This window comes from Poecilia reticulata, linkage group LG23, assembly GCF_000633615.1.
Source record: "Poecilia reticulata strain Guanapo linkage group LG23, Guppy_female_1.0+MT, whole genome shotgun sequence".
Lineage (NCBI taxonomy): Eukaryota > Metazoa > Chordata > Actinopteri > Cyprinodontiformes > Poeciliidae > Poecilia > Poecilia reticulata.
Genome location: NC_024353.1, coordinates 7,750,598 through 7,772,477, shown reverse-complemented (window position 1 = coordinate 7,772,477; position 21,880 = coordinate 7,750,598). Strand labels below are relative to the sequence as shown.

Sequence of the window (21,880 nt, the reverse complement as noted above, 5' to 3'; positions counted from 1 at the left end):
TTGTCTCTGAGGTTCTTCCTCAGAAACCTTTAAGTCGGTGTCAGTAGAGGGACATTAAAGGAAGAGTTTGGGATGTAAAAGCAGCATATGGCGGCTCTGCAGGCTTGTGAGATAAGCAGTGGGGTGACGCCACCCCCACACGGTGCATAATTTAGATATTTTCCAGGATTATCTACAAATGGCGCTCAGCTGTACGGACTATTTTTATCTTTTATTAAGTGTCATATAAACTACACCTCTAGCATCAGTTTAATACTGTTAGCTGTTCAATATTTTAGGAAACTGTAGAGCTGTTGTTCTTTATAAATACTAAAGAACACTTAATCTTTGCATTATGAATACATTACTTCAAATGGTCTCAAAACAACATTATTATAGTTTATTAGAATAATAACTTAGACAATTGTGGTTGAAAATGGTTGGTAAATGTTTTTTCTAGGCTTGACACAATTAAAAATGAATACAATAAACCATAATATTTTTGTCTTGAGACCATTTTCCAGTAATAAGGCAGGTTTACTCTCTCAAACACTAATAAAAACTAATAAACAGAACATGTAACAGGAAGATATTTCAAATATGAAAAATAAAACAAATAAAAGGTAAATCTAAAATATTAATAATCAGAATGGGAATTATTGAGCTCATTTTAATTTATCATGGGATTAACTGATTAATTCCTTATTTCGACACATTTATTGTGAAATCTTTTAATGTTTTTTCATTTATTGTCACGATAAATTTCAGTCAGAATTATGTATATTTTACCATTTTCTTCACTGTTAGGGTCAATAAATATCAATACTTCAAAAATATGAATAAATGCAGTTACAGTGTGCCACTTAGTGATTTACGTCAGTTTTTAATTTTATTTTTTTTAAAGAATCCCATTTCAAATTTGTGGAGCTATGAATGTAGTCAGTGGTACAATTACCTAAGAAATAAGTTTAAAAAAATCATAATCACAATAGTACCACAAAATATTGCAATAAAACTAAATCCTTATCACCCACTCATCTATTTACTTTTAAAATTTGACTTTCTCTCTCTTTTTTATATTATAAATCTCGGTTTTGTTGTTTTATGCCAAGATCTCCAAAAAGTCATCTTCTGTCATATTTATTTATCCTTCTCTGCCGGTCGTAAGCCGATACTTTATCCACTTCACCAAAGACAATCTGCCACCCCGGTGGAAATGAGCACAGTGAGTTTCTTGTGGTTCTGCTCGCTCTGCACGGACCAAGATGGCCGCTCCGTTCTTATCAGCAGACACAGAAACCTGCTCTTTGTTCCGAGTCCTGCTGCCTCTGAAATCCCTGATGCTTTAAAAATAGCCGCTGAATGAGTAACGCAGGAACCCTGAGCTGTTAATGAGTTGACGATAAAATGCTGAATGTGCTGGAAAATAGGATTAATTATTTAAAATATTAACAGCATTCAGTGATTCATTATTTAAACACCACTGAGAACAGGAGATGTTTGATCTTAGAATTGATTTCTTTCAAAGATAAAAATAGGGAAACAGCTGTTTTTGCCGCTGGTTAAATTTTAAATACGAGCTTCTTTTGGGCTAAAGTCTCACTACACTCTTTGTTTTCATAAGGATTTAAACTATAAAAATGCCATACTTCTATATGTGTAAAATTTCTAATTAAATTACCTTGATCTCTTCCAATAAAGGGGAAATATTTGTTAGAAAACAGATGATGTCTGTTTATCTTAGATTTAACAAATAATCTGGGGAATTTAATCCCAGTCTGGAGATATTAAGCAATGATTATGGTAGATATAAAAAAAGAGTATATTTCCACATAAAAAGTCAAAACACTTGAGACTAATTTAAAAAAATTATGTAAAAACTGGAAAATTTGAGTTTGAAAAGTCAAAACATTTTGAGGACAATCTCAGAAATTTTTAAAGAAAAAAGACTTGGACATTTCTGAGGTTGAAAAGTCAAAAATTTCCTACAATAAAACTCAGAAAGTGAGTATAATCTCAGAAATTTCTTCGTTTCAAATGTCAGAAACTCAGAAACATCCAAGTTTTTTTTCTTGTTTTTTCTATAAAATTTTTGATTTTTTGGTGGAAATGTCCTCATTTTTCCTATAAACAATGGCTCTAATATGCTGCTTGGATCTAAACTTGAGTGAACATAATTTGTTGGCAGCAAATTTACTGACTCTTTATTTTTGCCTGAAGCCCCGTCAGTTTTGCTTTAAACCACGGCCTGTTTGTGTTCAAGCTCTGCTGCAGTAAATGCTATACTTTCACCCACGGTGGACCCGTTTGGACTTTCAGTCTCTGTGACTCACTTATCTGTGGTTCTGATCCAGTCTGAAAGCTGCTGGTCCTGCAGAGCTTTTCATTCGTTCTCAGGTGAAAATGAGCTCCACGTTCTGAGTCACAGGAGCACAATGGAGCTCGTCTCCCTTTGTGTTCAGTTTGCTTGCAGATATACGTGGGTGAATAAAAGGAAAAAAATGCAGGCAGACTGTTTTACAGTGCGTGGTACCTTGCATTGAATAATTAAAGCTGTGAGTCGGGTCGAGCTGTCCGTGCTCTCCGGCTTCTCGGCCGAGTGTCTGGCTCCGGCCTCGCTGTTATCGTCCTCCTCGTCTGATCGGAGGCTCCTCTCGCTCTCCTCCAGAGACTCCCTCTCCTCGGTGGAGTCGTCCGCCGTGCTCTCGCTCCGCTCCTCGGCGTCCGTAGGTCCGTCCTTGGTGTCGGCCAACGGCGAGCGAACCCTGGCGGTGGCGTCCCGGGCCTCGCCTCGGAGCCGCGTGATGTTTCCCTCCAGCAGGCGCCGCTGGACGATGCTGTGTGGTTGCTAAAAAGAAAAACAGAGACGTAAATGTTGAGATGGTAAATGAAAAAGGCTCCACTGATTCTAAAAACAACTCAAGCACTTGAAAAATCCACCTAGCCGGCTTTTTTTGCATTAACTTAAAAGTTTTTTTGGGTGCCACCTTCGGAATGTGACGTCACAAATCGCCTAGTAACCACAGCCGAGCTCAGCTTGTCACCTAGCAACCCAAGCGGAACTCCAGCCCATGCTGGAAAAGACAAATCCAGTGTTGTCAATTTATCATCCAGAAACCACTTGCTGCATTCTTGTTGGTTGCGCAGGAGGCTCTACTAATGCTTTTCAAAGATGTACGGTAGCATAATTGCAGATCTGTGTGCAGCCATTTTCACCTGCGAGTGTAAACGTTGAGTTGGGGGGCGTGGCCAACAGCAGCTTATTTGGATTTAAAGTGACAAGACGCCCTAAAGCAGCTCAAAGTTGGTAGAAATGATCGGACTAAAATCTAATTATCTAAGAATGATTTTCTGCAAATAGAAAAGTTCAACATGTTTTGTGTAGACCATAGATCTATCCTAAGCTGTTCAAAAAAGCACAATGGGTTGCCTTTAACTAGCAGAATGTCTTTTTTTTCTACTTTTCCATAAACTCCCAATTTACAACTGTCGTCTTTCAATAAGCTGATATTTGACCTCTAAAGAAGAAAGTGTTGATTTGGCATATTCGGCCATTTTGTTGTAGCATATGTTAATATAAGACCAATTTAAAGCTGAAATAAGTCTTGAAAATAAGCTAAATATGCATTTAAAAGCTCTTTACTGTGGAAAAATCTCTGGGAGGCATTTATTCAGACAAACCTTGAACTATAGGGACTTTAAGGTGTTGTGACAAAGCTCTTTTTATCCCTTAATCCACCTGTCTGGAGTAACATTTGCTTTCTCAGCACATGTTTGGTGTTTTGTGTCAGATTCAAACCAACATGGCTCTCTGTTCACCATCATATTAGCAGAAAATTGTATTTAAGCAGCCTGTTGCTCCATAATCTCATTGCTTTTCCAGACCTGCAGAGTTATTAGCGGGAAAGCTTTCCGTCTTTTTCAAGGATTCCCTGAACATTCAAACCACTGGATTGCTTTTGTCTTTTTTACTCAGTAAACCTTTAAATAATCATTTAAAACTTTCGTCAAACGATTCAAAATAGATCAACATAAAGGTTCAGAAATCTAAACTTATATTATCTCTGATTTTGATTAGAACATATTTCAAAGTGAAATTAAAAGATAATTTCCATCCATCCGTTTATTAATCCATCCATTCGTCCTTCGTTCTCCATCTCTCCCTCCCTCTGGTTGTCCTCTCTCTCTCTCTCTCTCTCTCTCTCTCTCTCTCTCCATTAGTTTTTCTTTTCATCCATTGGAAGCTGAATCAGGAACAATGTGGACCGTTTACATGAACAACTCTGAATGTTCGGATCATTATTTGAGTCAACGGTTAAAAACAGACCTGAACAAGTTTAAAACCGTGTTTGTCACCAGGACGGAAAACTACAAGCAGCATCTCATTAAAAAAAAAGTGAAACTGACAAAAAAATATATAATTATTAGACAGAAACGGGAGTAAACATGGATTAGTTTGAGCAATAAACTGAATGACCCTTCGCTAAATATTGCAGTAATCCAATCAGTGGTTTGAAATGTCTCCATGTCGTCCCTTTTGTCCTCCACCTCTTTTTATTGCAGTGACCAGCCTGCAGCTATTGCACCTTTAGAGGAAGCGCTCTGTTTGTCCCAAACATAAAACCAGCCGTTCCTGCCCTTCATCTCATGGGAGCTCCAGCTATCACAATCAGCTCCAACACGTCTGATTCGGCTTTTGATTAATTTTCTGCATAATTGTGCAATCAGTTGAGCAATTTGTTGTTGTCCAGCTTTTAAACCCATTAAATCTCAGGTTATGTGTAAACGTAGGAAGAATTATAAACACTGAACCTGCTGTTTTCCTTTAACACCAGTGATTATTGTAGGGTTTTTTTGCTCTGATTAACAAAGCATGCTGATATGATCTGGTTTGCTGTTAAAATATTCCTGACTGGAATTTGAACTAGACCCAGAGCATTTCATGGAAACCAAAATAACATGGCGTTGTTTTGGCAGACATCAATTTACCTTGTTGGCTTTTACAAACAATAAAATTGGGTGAATAAAATGAGGTTTCTGCGTTAGCTTGTTGTTTTTCAGCAACACTCCAGCAGGTAATCACCTCCCAGGTCACAGAGTTCGATGTGGCCTCTCGTCGGCTCTCCAGCTGGTTCTGAGCAGCTGCTGCTGATGCCCTCGTCTCGTCTCTACACCTCTCCTCTTGTCCCACGTCATTACTGAACCAACTTGACGCTTTACCCCATTTTTATCTCTGATTCTCAACTTGTTCCATTTATTGTTTCCTCATTTAGTGCTGATATTAGAATGCTTTAGCACTTTTTTGCCTTTTTTGTTCACTGAGAAAAGAAAACGGGTGATCCAATGTTAAATATAATTGGGTTAATTTGTTACAAGTAATCAAATTAAGTTGTCATGCTAAACAAAAGGAAAATAAAGTGATGACAAAATTAATTAGATCCTTTTCAGTTTACTACTCTAACTTATTTTATTCTTTTAATCCCTTGCAAAAAATTCTAAACGACGGATTTTTAACAAACAATAAAATAACATGAAAGTGAATTTTTGCCAAAAACATTCAGAAATTTTGAGATTAATATCAGAAATAAAAAAAACTCAAATTTTGAATTTCATATAAATTTTCAAGAAAAATTAAAAATTTTGAGTTTAATAGAAATTTTCAAGAAAAAAAACTTCTTTTAGCTTTGGAACTCAGAAATTTAGAAGTTTACAAGGAAACGTAAAAGTAAACCCAAAAGATTTGAAGGTCATGAAGTTCAAAAGACGGTTATCCTGGAAACCAACCAAATGTACATAAACTATTGAGTTTGAAAAAGTTACAAAACTTTTTAAAGAAATGTTCTCAATAAGTTTAGTAAATACATTTAGTAAACAGAAATACTTTTGGTAATTATTCCAACAAAGTTTAAACAAGTAAAGTTTGGCCTGATTAAACTCCAGACAGAGGAATAAAATATATTTTTATTCAGCAAATGTAAATTTCTGGTTCCAGTTGTGTGTAGAAATGCAGAATGTGAATCATAACGTGGAGAAAAAGCTGAAAAGATTAGATAAAGATGTTGATCTAATGAAAGGAGCTCCTCTGAGTGTTTTCACCTTTTCTTCCGGCTGCCAGGTTCCTCTTCATTAATTTGCATTTCAGTTCAACTCTTTGCCCCTCTGGAGTTTTCCAGCATCCATTAAGAAGCTTCTTAGACTCATTCACAAGTTTTATTTGGAATAGATTTTTATACCTGACTAAGAAAGTATACAGTAATTTCTCGAAACGCATTTTGTCGCTTTTTAAACAAAATTCTCTCTTTAAGGATCGACGCCCAGAAAGCTCTAATTGGACAAATCTGTTAAACGTCTGATGATTGAAATTAGCCATAAACTAACAAACATTAAATTTAACCATTATCACCTGAACATGACACTTCCACTTCTTATGGACTCACTGATATAAACACACACATCTTTAAACCTTCTGTTTGTCGTCCCATCAACATAGATTTGGTTTTCCTTTGTTTTGCCAGAAACTCAGAGATACAAGATGCTGAAAATTTATCTCGTCTTAAAAAAAAAGGTTAAAATTTTCACTTTCTGCACATGTTTTGGGCATTTCTACAAAATCAATATAAAGTTCACTGTTGTTTATGTAATTCTGGTTTTAGGGGGTTAAAGTGGACACACCCAGTGGCTGTTGACATATTAGCAGCTGTTCATGTTTGAAATTTACAACATGAAGCAACTTGAACGTTTTAAAACTCTGGCTACATCTTCTGTTCTTTGACTTTTATTGATTTTTTTTAATGACATTACTAAGTGAATTTTTATCATGAAAATTTATTTATTTTTTGAGCTAGTTTTTTAATAACGTGGATTGATTGACCTACATCTTCAGTTAATTCTTAAGACCGAACAAAATAGCTGAAAAACCTGACACGATTATAAGCGTTTCAAATTAGTCAATCGATAATTATTGATTAGTTTTTAATTTTAAATGTCTAAAATACCACCAAACTGTTGCTGCTGTTTATTTTTAAGCAGTTATGAGGCACAGTGACAAAACTTTAAACTGCTGCGTAAGTCACTCGACAGGTTGTTGCTAGGTAACCAAAGAATGAGTGAGTTGCTAGGTAACCAAAGAGTGAGTAAAGTTGATTCCACTGGCTTTGCTTAGGTTGAGCAGCTAAAGGTTTTCCTCTGCCTACATCTCCCAGAATGCTGTGCGGTTCTGGATCAGAGTTCAGTGAATATTTAGTATTATGCATCATCTGTTGATATTTATCACACGTCTATTGCGATATATATTTATTATTTCAAGCGTAAGAATTACACAGAAAACTGTGATTTTAATTTGTGATGATCAAACTGTATTTAAATGTTTTTGTTTTCCTGTCATCTATACTGGGTCAGAATTGCAAAACCAAACTAAGTTGCAGAATATTTGTCAACTCTTTAGAGAATTGCCTAATTTTTTAGGGTTAGTACAAAATGTTCAAAATCTAGGCGCCTTTTTTAAACCTCAGTTATCTTTTCAAAACGTTTTTTGATTCGTGTAACAATCATTGTGTAGTTGCAAGACCCAACTGTGTCCAAGTTTAACAATGCAGCTTTTATTTTGAGGTGAAGTTAAAGGCAGTATCAATCAGCATAAACCCTCCACAGCATACTGCTGCCACCATCGTGTTGAACTGCTCTCTGTAAAGGTTTTTATTGTGGTAAATGGCCCAATCTTTGTCTCATGTTTATAAAATGGCTCATCAGACGTTTGGCTAGCATCCTAACTAGTTTCCCTTTGGTTTCCATTAGATTGTTGCGACTTAAACCCAGCTGGGCCTTAAACAGGAAAATGATCTAAAACACACACCACCGCTGGTTCTGGAATTGAAAAACAGGCCGAAACTGAGCTTCTTGAATGGCAATTACCAAAATTACACAGTCAGGGGTTTTCAAAATTACCAGTGAAAGAAAACCAAACTGTTTTAACGCGATTAAATATCAGTCATGATAGTTGCTGAGGCTGAGCTTAGCAGCGGTTCAGACTCTAATGAAAACGGCCTACTAGGTCTGCTAAAGTGCTTCTATTATCCTCCACGGAGGAAAGCGAATATGATTGAGCGTAATGTCAGCTGTTAGTGTTTTTCCATGTTTGCTGGTGGTTAGTCCTGACTGCTATGGAGCAAATTAGCTTAGCAGCAGCAGTGCTTTTCCAGACAGCAGTTAATCATAATGTTACCGTTTGCTCCGAATTATCGGACGCAAGATTGACTTGTTCTGTTCGGTTTGATTACAGAGTTGAAAAGGGAACCGGTGGAAATGTCTGGAGAGAAACTGATGAAACGTAATCAGGAAGAGACGAAAGGAAACTGTAGTTGACCTGAATTAACTAGAAAACCGTTGAAGCACAATATTTACTAACGTAAAAGTAAAAGTCAGACGTCCAAGAAATTACTGAAGTACTGAGTAACTGATCAAAACATCAATTATTAATATTTAAAAAATCAGGCAGACAAAATGTATGTGAAAATGTTATAAAATTAACATAATTACAAAATGACAAAATCAGCCAAAAGATCATTTTTCCATATTATTTTCCTTCAATATAAAACTTGTGACAAACAAAAACTGCAGGTTAATTTTTGGTTAATTTGTTCGTTTAATTAGGTAGAATATTCTGAAATGTTACCCAAGTACGAGTAGAGCATAATAACAAAAATACTCCTAGAAGTATTTTTTTTTCTAAAAGTAAGTAGTTACTTCTCAACTCTTGGTACTTTTAACTTTATTTTGCCAGAAAGCCAAACAAGCCAGAAAAGTTTAATTTTATTTATATTTTTTGGTTATAAGTAGCTCCAAACATTAGTATGTCACACTTTGGGTCACTATAAAAAGAATACACTGTCTCAAAGTGTTGTGGTCAGTTGATTTACAATTGGTTGGTTTTGAAAAACAAATTACTTAATGAAAAATCTGTTGTAAATATTTCTAAATAAGCGCCACAAAATCTGCGATCTTCATTGAAGAACCTCAGACAAACAATCACAATGTGACCGATGTGAAAGATGTTCTATCATTTTAATAAATACCAAATGCAGAGACGGCTGTTTAGTGATTTATCAGCATTTTGTTAATGAGAATGAAAATGAGTTTGACGCCTCTGATTTACTCGAACCACCACAAACGTTTCACCAAAAAGAAAATCAGCCTTTTTCCGACCTAAACAACTCGACGTGATCCAAAATACATCCGACGAGGTGCAAATAAAATCCTTCCATCTCTTCAGTCGAGCCAGTTTCTTCTCCATATCTGAATCACAGGTGCACAGAAATGCGACGCCTCCCAGCTTTCCTGTCGGTCTGAAAGCAGCTGGTCTCATTTTCTGCATCTTTTCAGTTTTGCATAACGCCCACCCAGGATGTTTCTCCACCTTTTTTATTTACCTTTAAATATTATCAGTTCAAGGCAACGTGTGAGAACAGAGATCATGACTCTAACGTCAGTTTTGTCGTTTTCCTCTGAGATAATTTAATGTCTCTGGATGGAGAGTTATGATCAACAGCTGGAAGATTATTAGCATAATAGTAGTGAGCAGATGGCGCGTTAATTTGCTGCTTATTTTTGGCAGTTTTGAAAGCATCATGTTGAATTATCTGCAGGTTAAATTCTTTATGTACAAATTAACTAAGCCTAAGAAGTTACTAATCCATTAAAACGTTGATCTTTTTCTCTTCTTCTGCCATTAGTTTTCATTCAATCCACATAAAACATTCACCTTTTAAGTTCTGTGCTTTTATTTTGCCATCTGAAAAGGGTCAACGGTGACGGACTTGGAGCGAGTCATTCTGCACATTTTCTGCAAGCTGTGGAGAGTCTCTTCACAAACTGTCAAGTGTGACAAATTCCCTCCCCGGTGACGCATCTCCACGTTTCGGCACATTTTCTCGCCTCGCTCAGCCGGCGGTTTGTTAGCAGCCTGAGAGCATGAAGAGCTGCATCAATAACGCGCCGTCCTGATGTGTTCATGGCAGAGCAGCGCGACGCAAGTTACAGCGGCTTGATACGCAGAGCGAACCTGTGCAGAGCGGGGAGAGTCTGAAAACCCGATGCGTCACGTTTTCAGGATTTTTACATTTTATTCATGTGTTTTTGTCTTTTTGCTCCAGATTATTTATGCTAGACAGGAATTAATTCACAACAAGGTGACATTTCTGTGGATCAGCGACATTTTCACACTTGACCTGACATTTTTCCACAAATCTCTTTGCAGGAAAGCCTAAAGCAAAGTTCTTGCAAGTCGGTCGCAATAAGCAGTAAATCAATTAATTGCATGATAAATTTAAACAACCTCAATCATTTCCATTTGAATAATTTATTGTTTTTCTCTCTTTTTCCACCAAGAACTGGATGACAAAAGTCGTCAGTCTGGTGTTTTGATCTCAACTCGGCCGTTTTTTTGAAGGACAGTTTTGTTTATAGAGACTCATTATTCATTTTATTTATTTCTGTTTTGTTTATTTATTTTGGATATTTAAAAATGTCTTAAAGTTTATTAATCTCTGAGAATGTGTTCTTACATTATATTGCTTGAAAATGGTCACAAAACAGCAATATTATCGTTTATCGCAATAACTTCTGGGAGAATTTATCGTCAACAAAATTTATCGTGACAGCTCAGGGTGTATTACTCCTTGTACGACTTTATTCTCGTACGATTTCTCATGTTATGATGGTCATATTCTTGTTTTATTCATTTTTTGTTAGCCTAGCCTCTCGTGATCCTAACCCGGCCTAACGGGGATCGACTTTGCTCCTTGTGTTTTCTGTCCCTGCGTGTCCCGCTGCTGATTCGGCTCATGTGCGTCCAGTGGCGACCTCTGCGCTCCAACCAGTTCAAACCAGCCTCCCCAGCAGGTCAGCTCAGCACCAGGGCTGCTCCTCCTCCTCTTCATCTCTGTCTATTTGGCTCTGCGTTGCTCCCTCTGTGAGTCAGATTAGAGGCTGATTGCCATGTGGACTAATTATCTGACAGCAGCAGACTCGTTTCTCTCCTCCATCAGCTTCCTAATGCCCTCTTTCTCATTCTGATGGGCGTCTCCAGCAGCTGACATCAGGACGCCTCCTTTCCCCTCCATCTCCTGCTCTTTCTTCATCATAATAAACCTGTAATGTGTCTTCATCACGTGCCGACATCTCACTCCGCCGTATCTGTGACGACTAAATCTCTGGTGACAGAATAAACTGCTCATGTGGTTTCCAGCGGCGCTCTTCGGGGTTTATTTGATCCGCTTCCTGGAAGCATTTGCTGTCATTTCTTTTGCTCAGACTTTGGGTCAGTGATTCCCAAACTGCCAACGTTTTAATGAGCGTTGCGTTTGGTGCTGTGGTGACCTAATGCTTCCCAGTTTTAGCGACCGCTGGTTATGATTATCATATATAAAACTAACAAACTTAAACAGGAAACGTTTTTAACTCGCATAAATAAAAACGGTATTTGATGATTGTGCCAGCCATTTTTGCTGGATATTTATTGTGCCTCCTTTAATTTTTTGTTGCTATTGTGAGATGTGTGTTGCTATTATTATGGGAAGCTAAAGTACATTTATAAAACTACAACATGTTGAAATTACAGATATAATATCCTTCGTTTTTATGTTTGAGTCTATTTATTAGCTTTTTGAACTGTGAAATTTCTTTATTTAATTTTTTTTTTTACTCCACACAAGCAGTTTGCATCAAAATACGTCACTTCAAACTCACCCTGGTGACTTTTAGGCTACTCCGCAATTTGAGAGAAAACACCAGCTAACTGGATGCTCAACAATAATTTAATACTTTTTTCTTTTTAAATAGTAACTTCTGTTGAAGATAAATGTATTAATAATCCAAAATACTTTAATCTTTTTGAATTCTGCACCTAAAAATTAACCAAAGTATAAAAAAAACTAAAACCATAATTTAACGAATAGCTAATAAAAACTAGCTAACACTCAAAAAACTAATTTAAAACTACATAAATTGGACAAATAAAAAGTCGCAACAAAGTAAAACTAAACTGTAATGAAAACCCTGAGCAGACAGATTGAAAAAGCAGAACTTAGTTTGGGGCACGTTTGCGTAAGATGAGAAAGCAACACGTTTTGCACAGTTTTTACATTTTTGTTTAATTATCTTTTAAGCAATTGAAATATCCAGGTTGTTTTGTTAAAGCCTTTTTAAACAGAAGCTTGAAAAAATGCATTTAAAACCCACAAAGGCAGCTCAGTCGCTCAGTGAGGACAAATACAAACAAAGCTACTTAATTTGAGTGAGTTTAATATATTTGTAATTGACAGTTTTAAAACAACCCAACTACTTGAAAAAAAAAAAAACACACACATGGCCAGTTTCTTGGCAATAAGTTTGTTTTCTGGTGTCTTAAAAATGAGCCATTTCAAAAATCTTCCTGATTTGTAATATCACCTAGCAACCCCAGCAGAGTTCCACTCGTTACCTAGCAACCCTGGGGGCAGTAGAGGAGTGTGTTGTATTGAACCCTGTATCTGACTTTTACTTTAACCAAAGAACAGTTTCTTTTATTTAAACAGAATCTTTATCTATTTGAAGTAATTTTTAGTCTTGATGTGACATATTAACATTTTCTAGGAACAGAGTTTCTCTCTCCATTTCCAGAAACAAACGTTGTGTGAACTAACCCTGTGTTGGGGTTGTTCTCTCCATAATCTAGTAGTTTCTTGCTTCCTTTTTCGTTTAAATGGAGATTTTTAGGGAGCAAACAACAAACCAGTTTGTTGGAGGCCTAATCAGAGGCTGATAGCGTCCTGTCTGTTTAAATTAATGGGATTCGTGACGGTTGACATCGTAGCCGCAACACTTGTAAATTATGTTCAGCTTGTGTTTAACATCACTTTGTAAAGATCATTTCATTTTATGCACAGCTGCATGCTGTCTTGTTTTAAATGCAGGGTCCCTCCCGTGATTTCGCTGTAGAAATTGCCCCCCGGGAAAAGAAATAAAGATTGCCCACCTTCGCTTCTGAGTTTCTAAAGTAATATTTCTCCTAAGCGCTCCGTCGTCCAGCTGCTGGGTTGAGATTATATTTACATAAGATTTGTATAATTCATGACCACTTCCTGTGGTTGGCGTGAGGCGTATGAAAAGATGTCTGCAGCTGGAAACGTCAAACTTTGAGTCTGATTCAAGGTGAAAAGCTGAGACCATTGCTGCTGCTGCTGCTGCTTTGTAAAAAATAAAATAAAGAATACATGCAGGATGTTTGAGGAGAACAAACCTCTGTCTGTACTTAGGAATGACTAATTCAGGAGATCAACCTGTGTACATCTAATTAGACTCTAGAACAGGATTGTGAGCACAAGCAGGGTCACTTAATGCTAATTGCTTTGCTGGACGCACTGAATGTCCCGAATCGTCATTTTAAGCTTCTGCTGTGTTGTGATGGCAGCATTTTGTCAAGAAAATGCAAAACCCACAACGCAGCAACAAAAACACAAGAAAATGCCCCAACAAAAACGCAGCAACAAAATCCCTCAATGCAGCAACAAAATCCCTCAATGCAGCAACAACACAAGAAAAAGCCTGAAAAAAAAAACACAACAGAAATCCACAACACAACAAAAATGCAACAAAAGCCACAACACGGCAACAAAAGCCAGTACACAGCAGTAACGTAGCAACAGAAATGCAACAAACCAATTGTTTGTTTTTTGCTTTCAAAGCGACGCCTGAATTCAGCTTCTGTTTTAAGATATTTATTTATTTTCTATTCTCTCTGTGAGCGACACATTATTCTCAAATGGGTACCATATGAAGTTTGTTGGAAATGAGTTTGGGGGGAAAAGGTCATTTAAGCATAAATGTTCTAACATTTTGAAATGAGAACCTTTGATTAAACGGATCTCGAGATGAAATTGAAGTTAAATATTTCAAAAATCCAAGTAAATGCTTTTTAATGAGAAATATATTCAAATCCTCCCAAATATAATTAAAGTTTACGTCAGAGCTGCGTGAATTTATGCCTTAGTGAACAAACATGGCCGTCGCCTGTTTGTTTGCGCATTGTTTTTGTTTTGCTGGGTATTTTTAGCCTCCTGTCTTCCTGCTGCGCTCCGAGGGGAGCAGCTGAGGGAGTGTCACCGCCCATCCACCGCTCCAGATGACAGGGAGTGAGACGGGTCCAAGCCTCCTAATTGTCCTGGAGCTAATAATAAAACTCGCATCTGAACCGATTTCACGCAGCATGTTTAGGTGCAGGAACACGCGAACCCACTGGAGGTTGGCAGAGTTTCCCTCTGGAGGCCACATTTACTTTTAAATAAAGCAGTTTGCAAAATTCTGCTTTGGTGGCTCTGATCTCCAAATTACCTGGATTCATTATTTATGCACCAAGGAGGAAATTTTACTAGTTTAGTTTAGGGCTGAAGTGATTAATCACGATTAATGGTGATTAATCATTGACTGGAAGCCATTTGCTGGAAATATTCAGAGCAGCAATTATACCAAAACTACAAATAATATACATTTTGTATTTAAGATTAATCATGATTATTCAATTATTGAAGTTGTTTTCAATTAATTTAGTTATTTGTTAACTGGAATATAGACACAAAAAAGGCAATTTTCTGGGAAAAAAATCCCATTCGGAAAAGTTAAAAACTATATATATTCATTTCAGATAAAAACATCTTTGTCTGCAAGTAGATTTTATTCTAAACTCCTAAATGACATAGTTTTAGCTTCACCTGGTTCAGATTTATCAAAGGAATGCTGTTACTGCATTTTGGGCAATAAAATCTTAATTTTCTTATTTAAAAGTAAATTATTTATTCATTTGTTTATTTTAATGCATTTCTAATATTATGGCAAAAGGAAAATCTGTAGAGTGAACCTTTGTTTGCATGATTAATCGTCAGAATAATCAATTAATCGATTACTAAAATAATCGTTTGTTGCGTCCTGGTTTAGTTGTATCTATTCTATGCAGAACGACTCGTCTCCACTGGTTTCCTGTTTGTAAACGCTGCCAGTTCCCATCTATCCAGACCTGTAGCTTTTAATTAGCCTCAGGTACCTGCAGACACACACACTTTTCAGTTTCACTCATCTGTCCGAGTTACACTCGAGGAAACGGACAGCTAGTATGTAGGGCAAAACCATGGATACAGCAGCAGCAGCAAGATGCTTAATGTCTTTACATCAGTGCAGATTTTATTACTTTTGGTTTTGTTTTTGCTTTTTTCTGATGCTCTTCCTAAAAATGACAACAAGCTGATATATGAACTCTTGGCTACAGTGAGTGAAGCGTGTTGGTATTATTTTAGTTATTTCTTGGCTGTTTTACTGCAATGGAAAGCAGCTGCTGCTTGATGTCGTCTGATGTTTCAGTTTTTGATACACACAAAATTTTCACACATTTTTCAAATCTTTAATTTAAAGATGTTCCTTCTGACTAATAACTTGATTTATCCCATACAGGTTTGATGATCTGCTGCTTTTTAGACTCATTTTAAATGTGAAACCTAGTTTTATTAGAGCTGATATTTGTGCAGGTCTGCAAGAAAATATCTTGACATCATTTGTTTGCTGGGTTGTGGTGTTTTGTGAAATATAATTGTGAGACAGTTATTTTTATTTTTTGTAGGTCTGAACAGCAGTGTATTAGGGCCACTGTAGATAGATGGTTTAATTCTGACATTTAGTGATTTTTGTGATGTAAAAAATAAAATTATAATAAATAAAAGTGAGGGATTAATCTTAGAAATTTTATAGAAAAAAATTGGAAAATTCTAAGTTGGAAAATTGACCATTTGTAAACAAATAAATAATAATTTGAGATTAATCTTAGAAATTTTCTCAAAACTTGAACATTTCTGATATTGCAAAAGCTGAGATTCAAAAGTTTTTAAAAAATCCATTTTTGAAACTCAGAAATTTTGGGGGGGTTTTAAGAAAATTTCTGGGATTAATCTCAAAATTTCTGAATTTTTGCTCGTCGTGATAATGGTGAACTCATCTATACTGAGAAACCGTTTATCTGCCATTTACAGTGGCTATGCTAACTAGCCTTAGCATCACAACAGGCTATGCTAGCTGCAGTGTAGCAGAGAGCAAGAGACGCCGTATGAGATTGATTGGCAGCAGTAAGTCCCGCCTCCTGGCTCTGATTGGTTGGCCATTTACGTGATGGTTTCATCAAATATGTAATTCAACTGTTATTCATAAACGTTACTTACTGTAGTTTAAATGTTTGAATTAAAACAATTTCTGCAAACGCGTGGATCAAATCTCTTCCAAAACGACACGAGACAATAAAAAAATAAACATTAACTCAAAGGAAAGATAATATTAGACTTTGAGAATGTCGACTGCTTTAATTCATACATTAGATCTTTTTGCTGTCGCCTGATTTTCGTTCCTGTTTGCAGCTCAGCTCTTACGTAAGGCTGGGTTTGTTTTGCTGCTCTTTCGCCTGAGGTGCTCTCACTCTCAGCATCACCACAGCCATGCTCTGCTGCAACATCGGGGCAGCAGCAGCTCTGAAAGGGCAAAACCCAATTCTGTAACCCGAGCGCAGGGGAGGGGAAGAAAAGAAAAGGATTCAGGGAGGAGGAGCAGAGTGTCCGGCCTTGTTCATGCAACACGCTGCAAGGATTTCTGAGTTCGGAGTTCGTCTGTTGGGCTGAAAAATCTGTTCAACACCTGAGCCCAGAACGACCCAGATTATTGTGTAACCTCCATGTTTTATGCTGTACAGATGAGGCGAATGAAAGCCGCTCCAGCGCAGATGGAAGTGATGCTTTTCAGTGATTTTCACAGGCAGAATTACAGTCATGAGAGAAAAATGGGATCATTTATCTCTTCCTCTCATTTCTCTTCTTTACTGTGAACTAAGAATACTTTTTAGATCATGTTCCACCACAAAGCCTTTCGCAAAGTCTCAATACGTCATATTCAAGTATCTGCTGATCTCTGATAGCAGTCAGTATCGCAACAAGGATGATGAGGCCTCTGACTTAAGACAGTTACTGTTTGACTGTCTGGACGTGCTAACAGCTCGATTTTCCCTCAATAAAGACGATGTTCTACACTAACATGTTCTGGATGGTCAGTTGTTAAGCTGATCCACCTCATTTGCTTTTTCTGATCCGTATAGAAAACCAGGCAAAAAGCAAAACCTGAATAATTTGATCCATCATCCTCTATACACACTTTTCTTTCATTATTTTTGAAATATCTGCAGGATTTTATTTTCCGTATTGCTGTGGAGAACATTTTTGGGGGTCAAAAACCCAAAGCTGAAAGTTCTCAGGGGCCAAAATTATTATTTTTGCAAAGAGAAGAAGTGATTATTGTGAATTTTTTTTCCTTTGGCTTCACAACTATACATTAAGCAAGTTAAATTTGAATGAAACCAACATTTGTCTTAATGTTTGGCCAATTATTATCTACTTTGTTGGTTCTATAAAATGTTTTTAGTTCATTTCCAGCAACAAAAATAAAACAATTTTCAAACTTTCCCTGCTTAAAATGTTGCTGGCTGTTTGTGGCATGACTTTATGAAATAAAAATAAAAGCAAAAAGGAAAAAAGTTGTATTACATTTTACATTTAAGCTTGCCATGAAAATTACAAGAAGTGTCCGCATCTGCATCGGCGTCATTTGCATCATTCAGGGATTGTTGGCCTTAATCCACTGAGAAAAGTTTCTTGAGTTTTTATAATAAAATTTAACGTTTCCTCCACAATAACAACTTTTACAGTAAACTCTTTGGATTTGACAGAGTTTAGACTAAATCTGATTGCTATTTTTACCTTGTATTTAAATGAGCCTGCAGCTGTACTAGATAGCACTTTGTGAGCATAGAGAGATAATAAAGCAAAAAGGTAAATTGTCTTAGTTTCATAAAACGATAATGAGCTCCTGGATTTCCATTTTGCCATTTTACAGTCTTTGTTTTGTTTTTGTTTTTATCTCCCAGTGCAGAGCAAAGTAAACGGCTATTATTTGCAGCTGGAGGTTCTGTGAAAATGAAAAAAACATTGTTGAAAACGCTCTTATTCATTTGTTTTTTGTGAACGCAGAGGCAGCTGCATGCCATTTGTCCTGATATGAATCTTCTGCGCCTCTTTCTGCAGCAACACCTGGATCAGGCGTGGAAACAAGAACGACTGATTATGATCACCTGCAGGTGAGAGCAGAGAGTTTCAGGCTGTGGAGGAAATGTTTACCATCACCTGGGATCCCAGAAACACGTTGCATTTTAGACGGAAAAGAAACGGGAGTACATTCCTGCCAAAAAACTCAAATTTTAAGATTAATCTCCGAAATTCTAGAAAAATCAATACATTTCTCTTTGAGAGAGAAAAAAATCTAAGAAATTTCCAGAACATACTTGGAAGTTTCTGAGCTCCAAAATTCCAAATTTTGCAAGAAAAAAAAAAATCTGAAAATTTTAAATTAATCTCAGAAATTTTCTAGAAGAAAAAAAAAAACTTTTTTGTTTGGTGCCACTCAGAAGTGAATTTGCTGCTGTGCTTAAAATCTTTCTACTGCTGAATAATCCAACAAGTTGAAGCAGCAGCGTAAGCCCAGAGCATCGTACTGCCATCACCATGCTTTTCTGAAATGCCGTTAGCTTTATTTCAGATGTAAAATCACAAAAAGTTCTCATTTGTCCACAGAATATTTTCCTAAAACTCTTCAAATATGTTTTTGTTCATTTATTCCTCATAAATAAATTATATCATCTTTTAAGAATTTTTTTTGCATTTACTCAGGTTTTCTTTTCTGATACTTAAAATTAGTTTGATCTGAAACGTTTGACAAAAATCAGTCATTTTTAACATCAATGTATAAACAAATAAACAGTGCTGTAAAAGTTACTAAAGGTTAAGTTTGGAATTTCGCAACTTGATGAGAAAAAGAAAAAATATTCTTAAACTTTTGAAGTTTCTGCTTTAATATTTTACTTTTTGTGTTTTGCAATGTAGAAAAATTAGATATTATGCATATATAATATTTAATAGTTTAATTGGTTTATTGTTTAGTTTGGGTTATTTTTAAGTGTTTTATGGTTTCTTGTTGTTCTTCAGTCTGGAGACATTTTCTGTGTTATCAGTTCCTGCTCAAATGGAGCTTTGAGGAAGTCCATCCATCCATTTTCTTTCACCCTTGTCCCTCAGTGGGGTCGTGAGGGTTGCTGGTGCCCATCTCCAGCTAACGTTCCGGGCGAGAGGCGGGTTCACCCTGGACAGGTCGCCAGTCTGTCACAGGGCAACACAGAGACACACAACCATGCATTCACACACTCACACCTAGGGACAATTTAGACAGACCAATTAACCTGACAGTCATGTTTTTGGATTGTGGGAGGAAGCCGGAGTACCCGGAGAAAACCCACGCATGCACAGGGAGAACATGCAAACTCCATGCAGAAAGACCGGGGCTGGGAATCGAACCCAGCCCCGGTTTAACGATTTTAGTCAATTCTGAGTCATTTTGTGCCTTGGTGGAATTACACGTGATAATTTATTTCTTCTCTGCTGTTGTCATTTTATTTTTTTCTTCTTTAAACTCATTTTAAGTTGTCTCTTTGTCTTGTTGCTGTGCAGTTTTGTTAATTTTGTTGTGTCATGTCTGGGTCTTTTGATAGTTTGGAGTCACTAAATTTGTTGTTTTTGAGTCATTTTATTCAGTAATTAGAGTGAATTAACTAAAAATATTAGCTAATCACAGACCGGCTCAGGAACTTTGTCTATAACCAAAAACACTGCAAATAAAGAGGAAGAAATGTAAATGTGTTTATAATTAGACTGACTGAGAAACAAAACCCGATTACAGAAGGTGAGAATGAGGGTTGAGCTTTTTTTTTTTTTTTTCAGCTAATGTCTCTGTTGAAATGTGGCAGACATGAGAGCGACATTTCCAGTTTCCCCTCACCAGAGCGATGTATTGAAAGTTGTTGAAAAAGCTCAGGGGAATCTGGGCCGCAGCCATCAAACCAGAACTCTGTTAGAGGAGCAATAAATTGTGGGGATTATTACAGAAAGTTTCCTCCAGAGTTTAAGAACCGCTTGACTTCAGAGGCTTAGGAAGAGGAAGTCAGGACTTTATATGCAGGGCCGAGTTTCATTCTATAAAATGTGTGAGACGCGCAGTCAACTGTGACCAGCGCTGACGTTCCCAATTCTGCAAACTTTGTTCATCTTTTTCTTAAAGTGTGCAAAGCGTCACTTTAAGCAATTTTCTGAGAGATTGCTCAGAAAATGTTACATTTAAAAAAAACACACACACACAAATGCAAAACAGCAGGGACTGAAAAGCTAATGAACAAGTGACTCCTTCACGTTAGAAAAAGAGAAATATTTAAATGGAAATATTTTCACTTCCAACTGCCACAGGAAACCGTCAAAAACATGAAGTTTACCAACTTTTCTAATGAAATGCTGCCAAACCCCCCAACCCTCAAAATAAACATACAAGCATGAACAAAGAAAGCAGAGATATAATAAAACGGCTCCAAATTTAGCATCAAAACCTTACAGTAGTTTTGTTTTGCTCTTTCCGCTGCATTGCGTCAGATTACTGATGATTTCTGAACGTCTTAAGGTTGTAGCTGGTCTGAACCGGAAGTGACCGGCGCCATCTTGGTGAGCAAGCGCAGCGGAAAGCATAAATGAGCCTCGGCCAACAAAAATAAAGTATAATGACACTTCTGACTGAAGTGCCAGAGAAATACATATCAGCTAAATCACCGCTTTTGGGATCGACCCTTACGGTACAGAGAATGTGGCTTGTTTGTTGTTGTCATAGCAACTCCATAGCAACTGTCACGACTGTTAGTTACCGATACACGTGTTAGAAAAGAACACGCAAATACTTGAGAAGCCTCTAAAAACAGTTATAATTGCCTGTATCAGTAGTTCAAGAAACAAATATACGTGAATATTCATTGATATTCACGTATATTTGTACATTTGTTTTGTACAAAAAACAAACAAAAAAAAAAAACTATGTTACCAAAAACCAAAACAACAACAAAAAACAACAATGTTAGCAATACCACACAAGCTAACATTCATGGTCGTCCATATTTCCGTTCTTGGCCAATCAGCGCCAAGTAGATTCTGTATACATGTTCACACTACTCTGTTTAAAATAGCAATAAATCTGATTAAGGTAAGGCTGCAACAAAAAAACTTTTTTTCTAGAAAATTTGAGGTAAAGTTCAAAATTTCAGAGTACTTTGCCAGAAATTTCCTTTTTTTTCTTTCTTTAATCTAATTTTGAGATTAATCTAAGAGAATTTCTACAAAACACAAGGAAACAAAAGTCAGAAATTTTGAAATGGTAGTTTCTGAGATTAATCTAAAAATTTCAGAGCTTTTTTTCTATTATATTTTAGCCTTATGAAACTCAAAGATTTCTGAGATTGATCTCAAAATGTAAGTTTTAGACTTTACGAAATCAGAATTTTTTTTTCTAGAATATTTCTGATGGGGTTATTTTGCTGGAATTTCCCTCCTGTTTTCTACAAACTCATAAATTTTGAGATTAATCTCTGAAATATTATAGAAAAACCCCCAGGAAAATTGAGTTTGAAAAATATTAAAATTTGCTAGAACTTTTTTAAAATTTTGAAGCTCAGAAAAATTTCAAGTTTTTTCTGAAAGTTCTGAATTTAATCTAATATATCTGCTTTTTTGTTTGTTGTTGTGTTTTTTTTTTTTGTTTTTTTTTAGCAAACTTAGAAATTTTCAAGCTCAAAATTTGAGTTTTTTTTGTTTTTGCAGAAATAAATTTATTTCTCCCTTTCCCTATGTGCTACAAACAAACTCAGAATTTTTTAGATTAATTTCAACATTTTCTAGAAAAAAACGTGAGAATTTTCTGAACTTCAAAA

General features: G+C 36.4%; 1 protein-coding gene and 1 long non-coding RNA gene across 2 annotated transcripts in view; one reads left to right on the top strand and one right to left on the bottom strand.

Moving 5' to 3' along the window:
- Nucleotides 1–21,880, top strand: part of LOC108165884 (uncharacterized) — a 31,847-nt gene that overhangs the window by 7,244 nt on the left and 2,723 nt on the right. Inside the window, exon 2 of the long non-coding RNA XR_001776218.1 lies at nucleotides 18,114–18,166. This is a non-coding gene — a long non-coding RNA (uncharacterized LOC108165884). The remainder of the gene's footprint in view (nucleotides 1–18,113; nucleotides 18,167–21,880) is intronic.
- Nucleotides 1–21,880, bottom strand: part of nrip2 (nuclear receptor interacting protein 2) — a 30,800-nt gene that overhangs the window by 7,800 nt on the left and 1,120 nt on the right. The window contains exon 2 of the mRNA XM_008400920.2: nucleotides 2,513–2,827. Within this exon, the coding sequence (XP_008399142.1) occupies nucleotides 2,513–2,827 (315 nt within the window). The remainder of the gene's footprint in view (nucleotides 1–2,512; nucleotides 2,828–21,880) is intronic.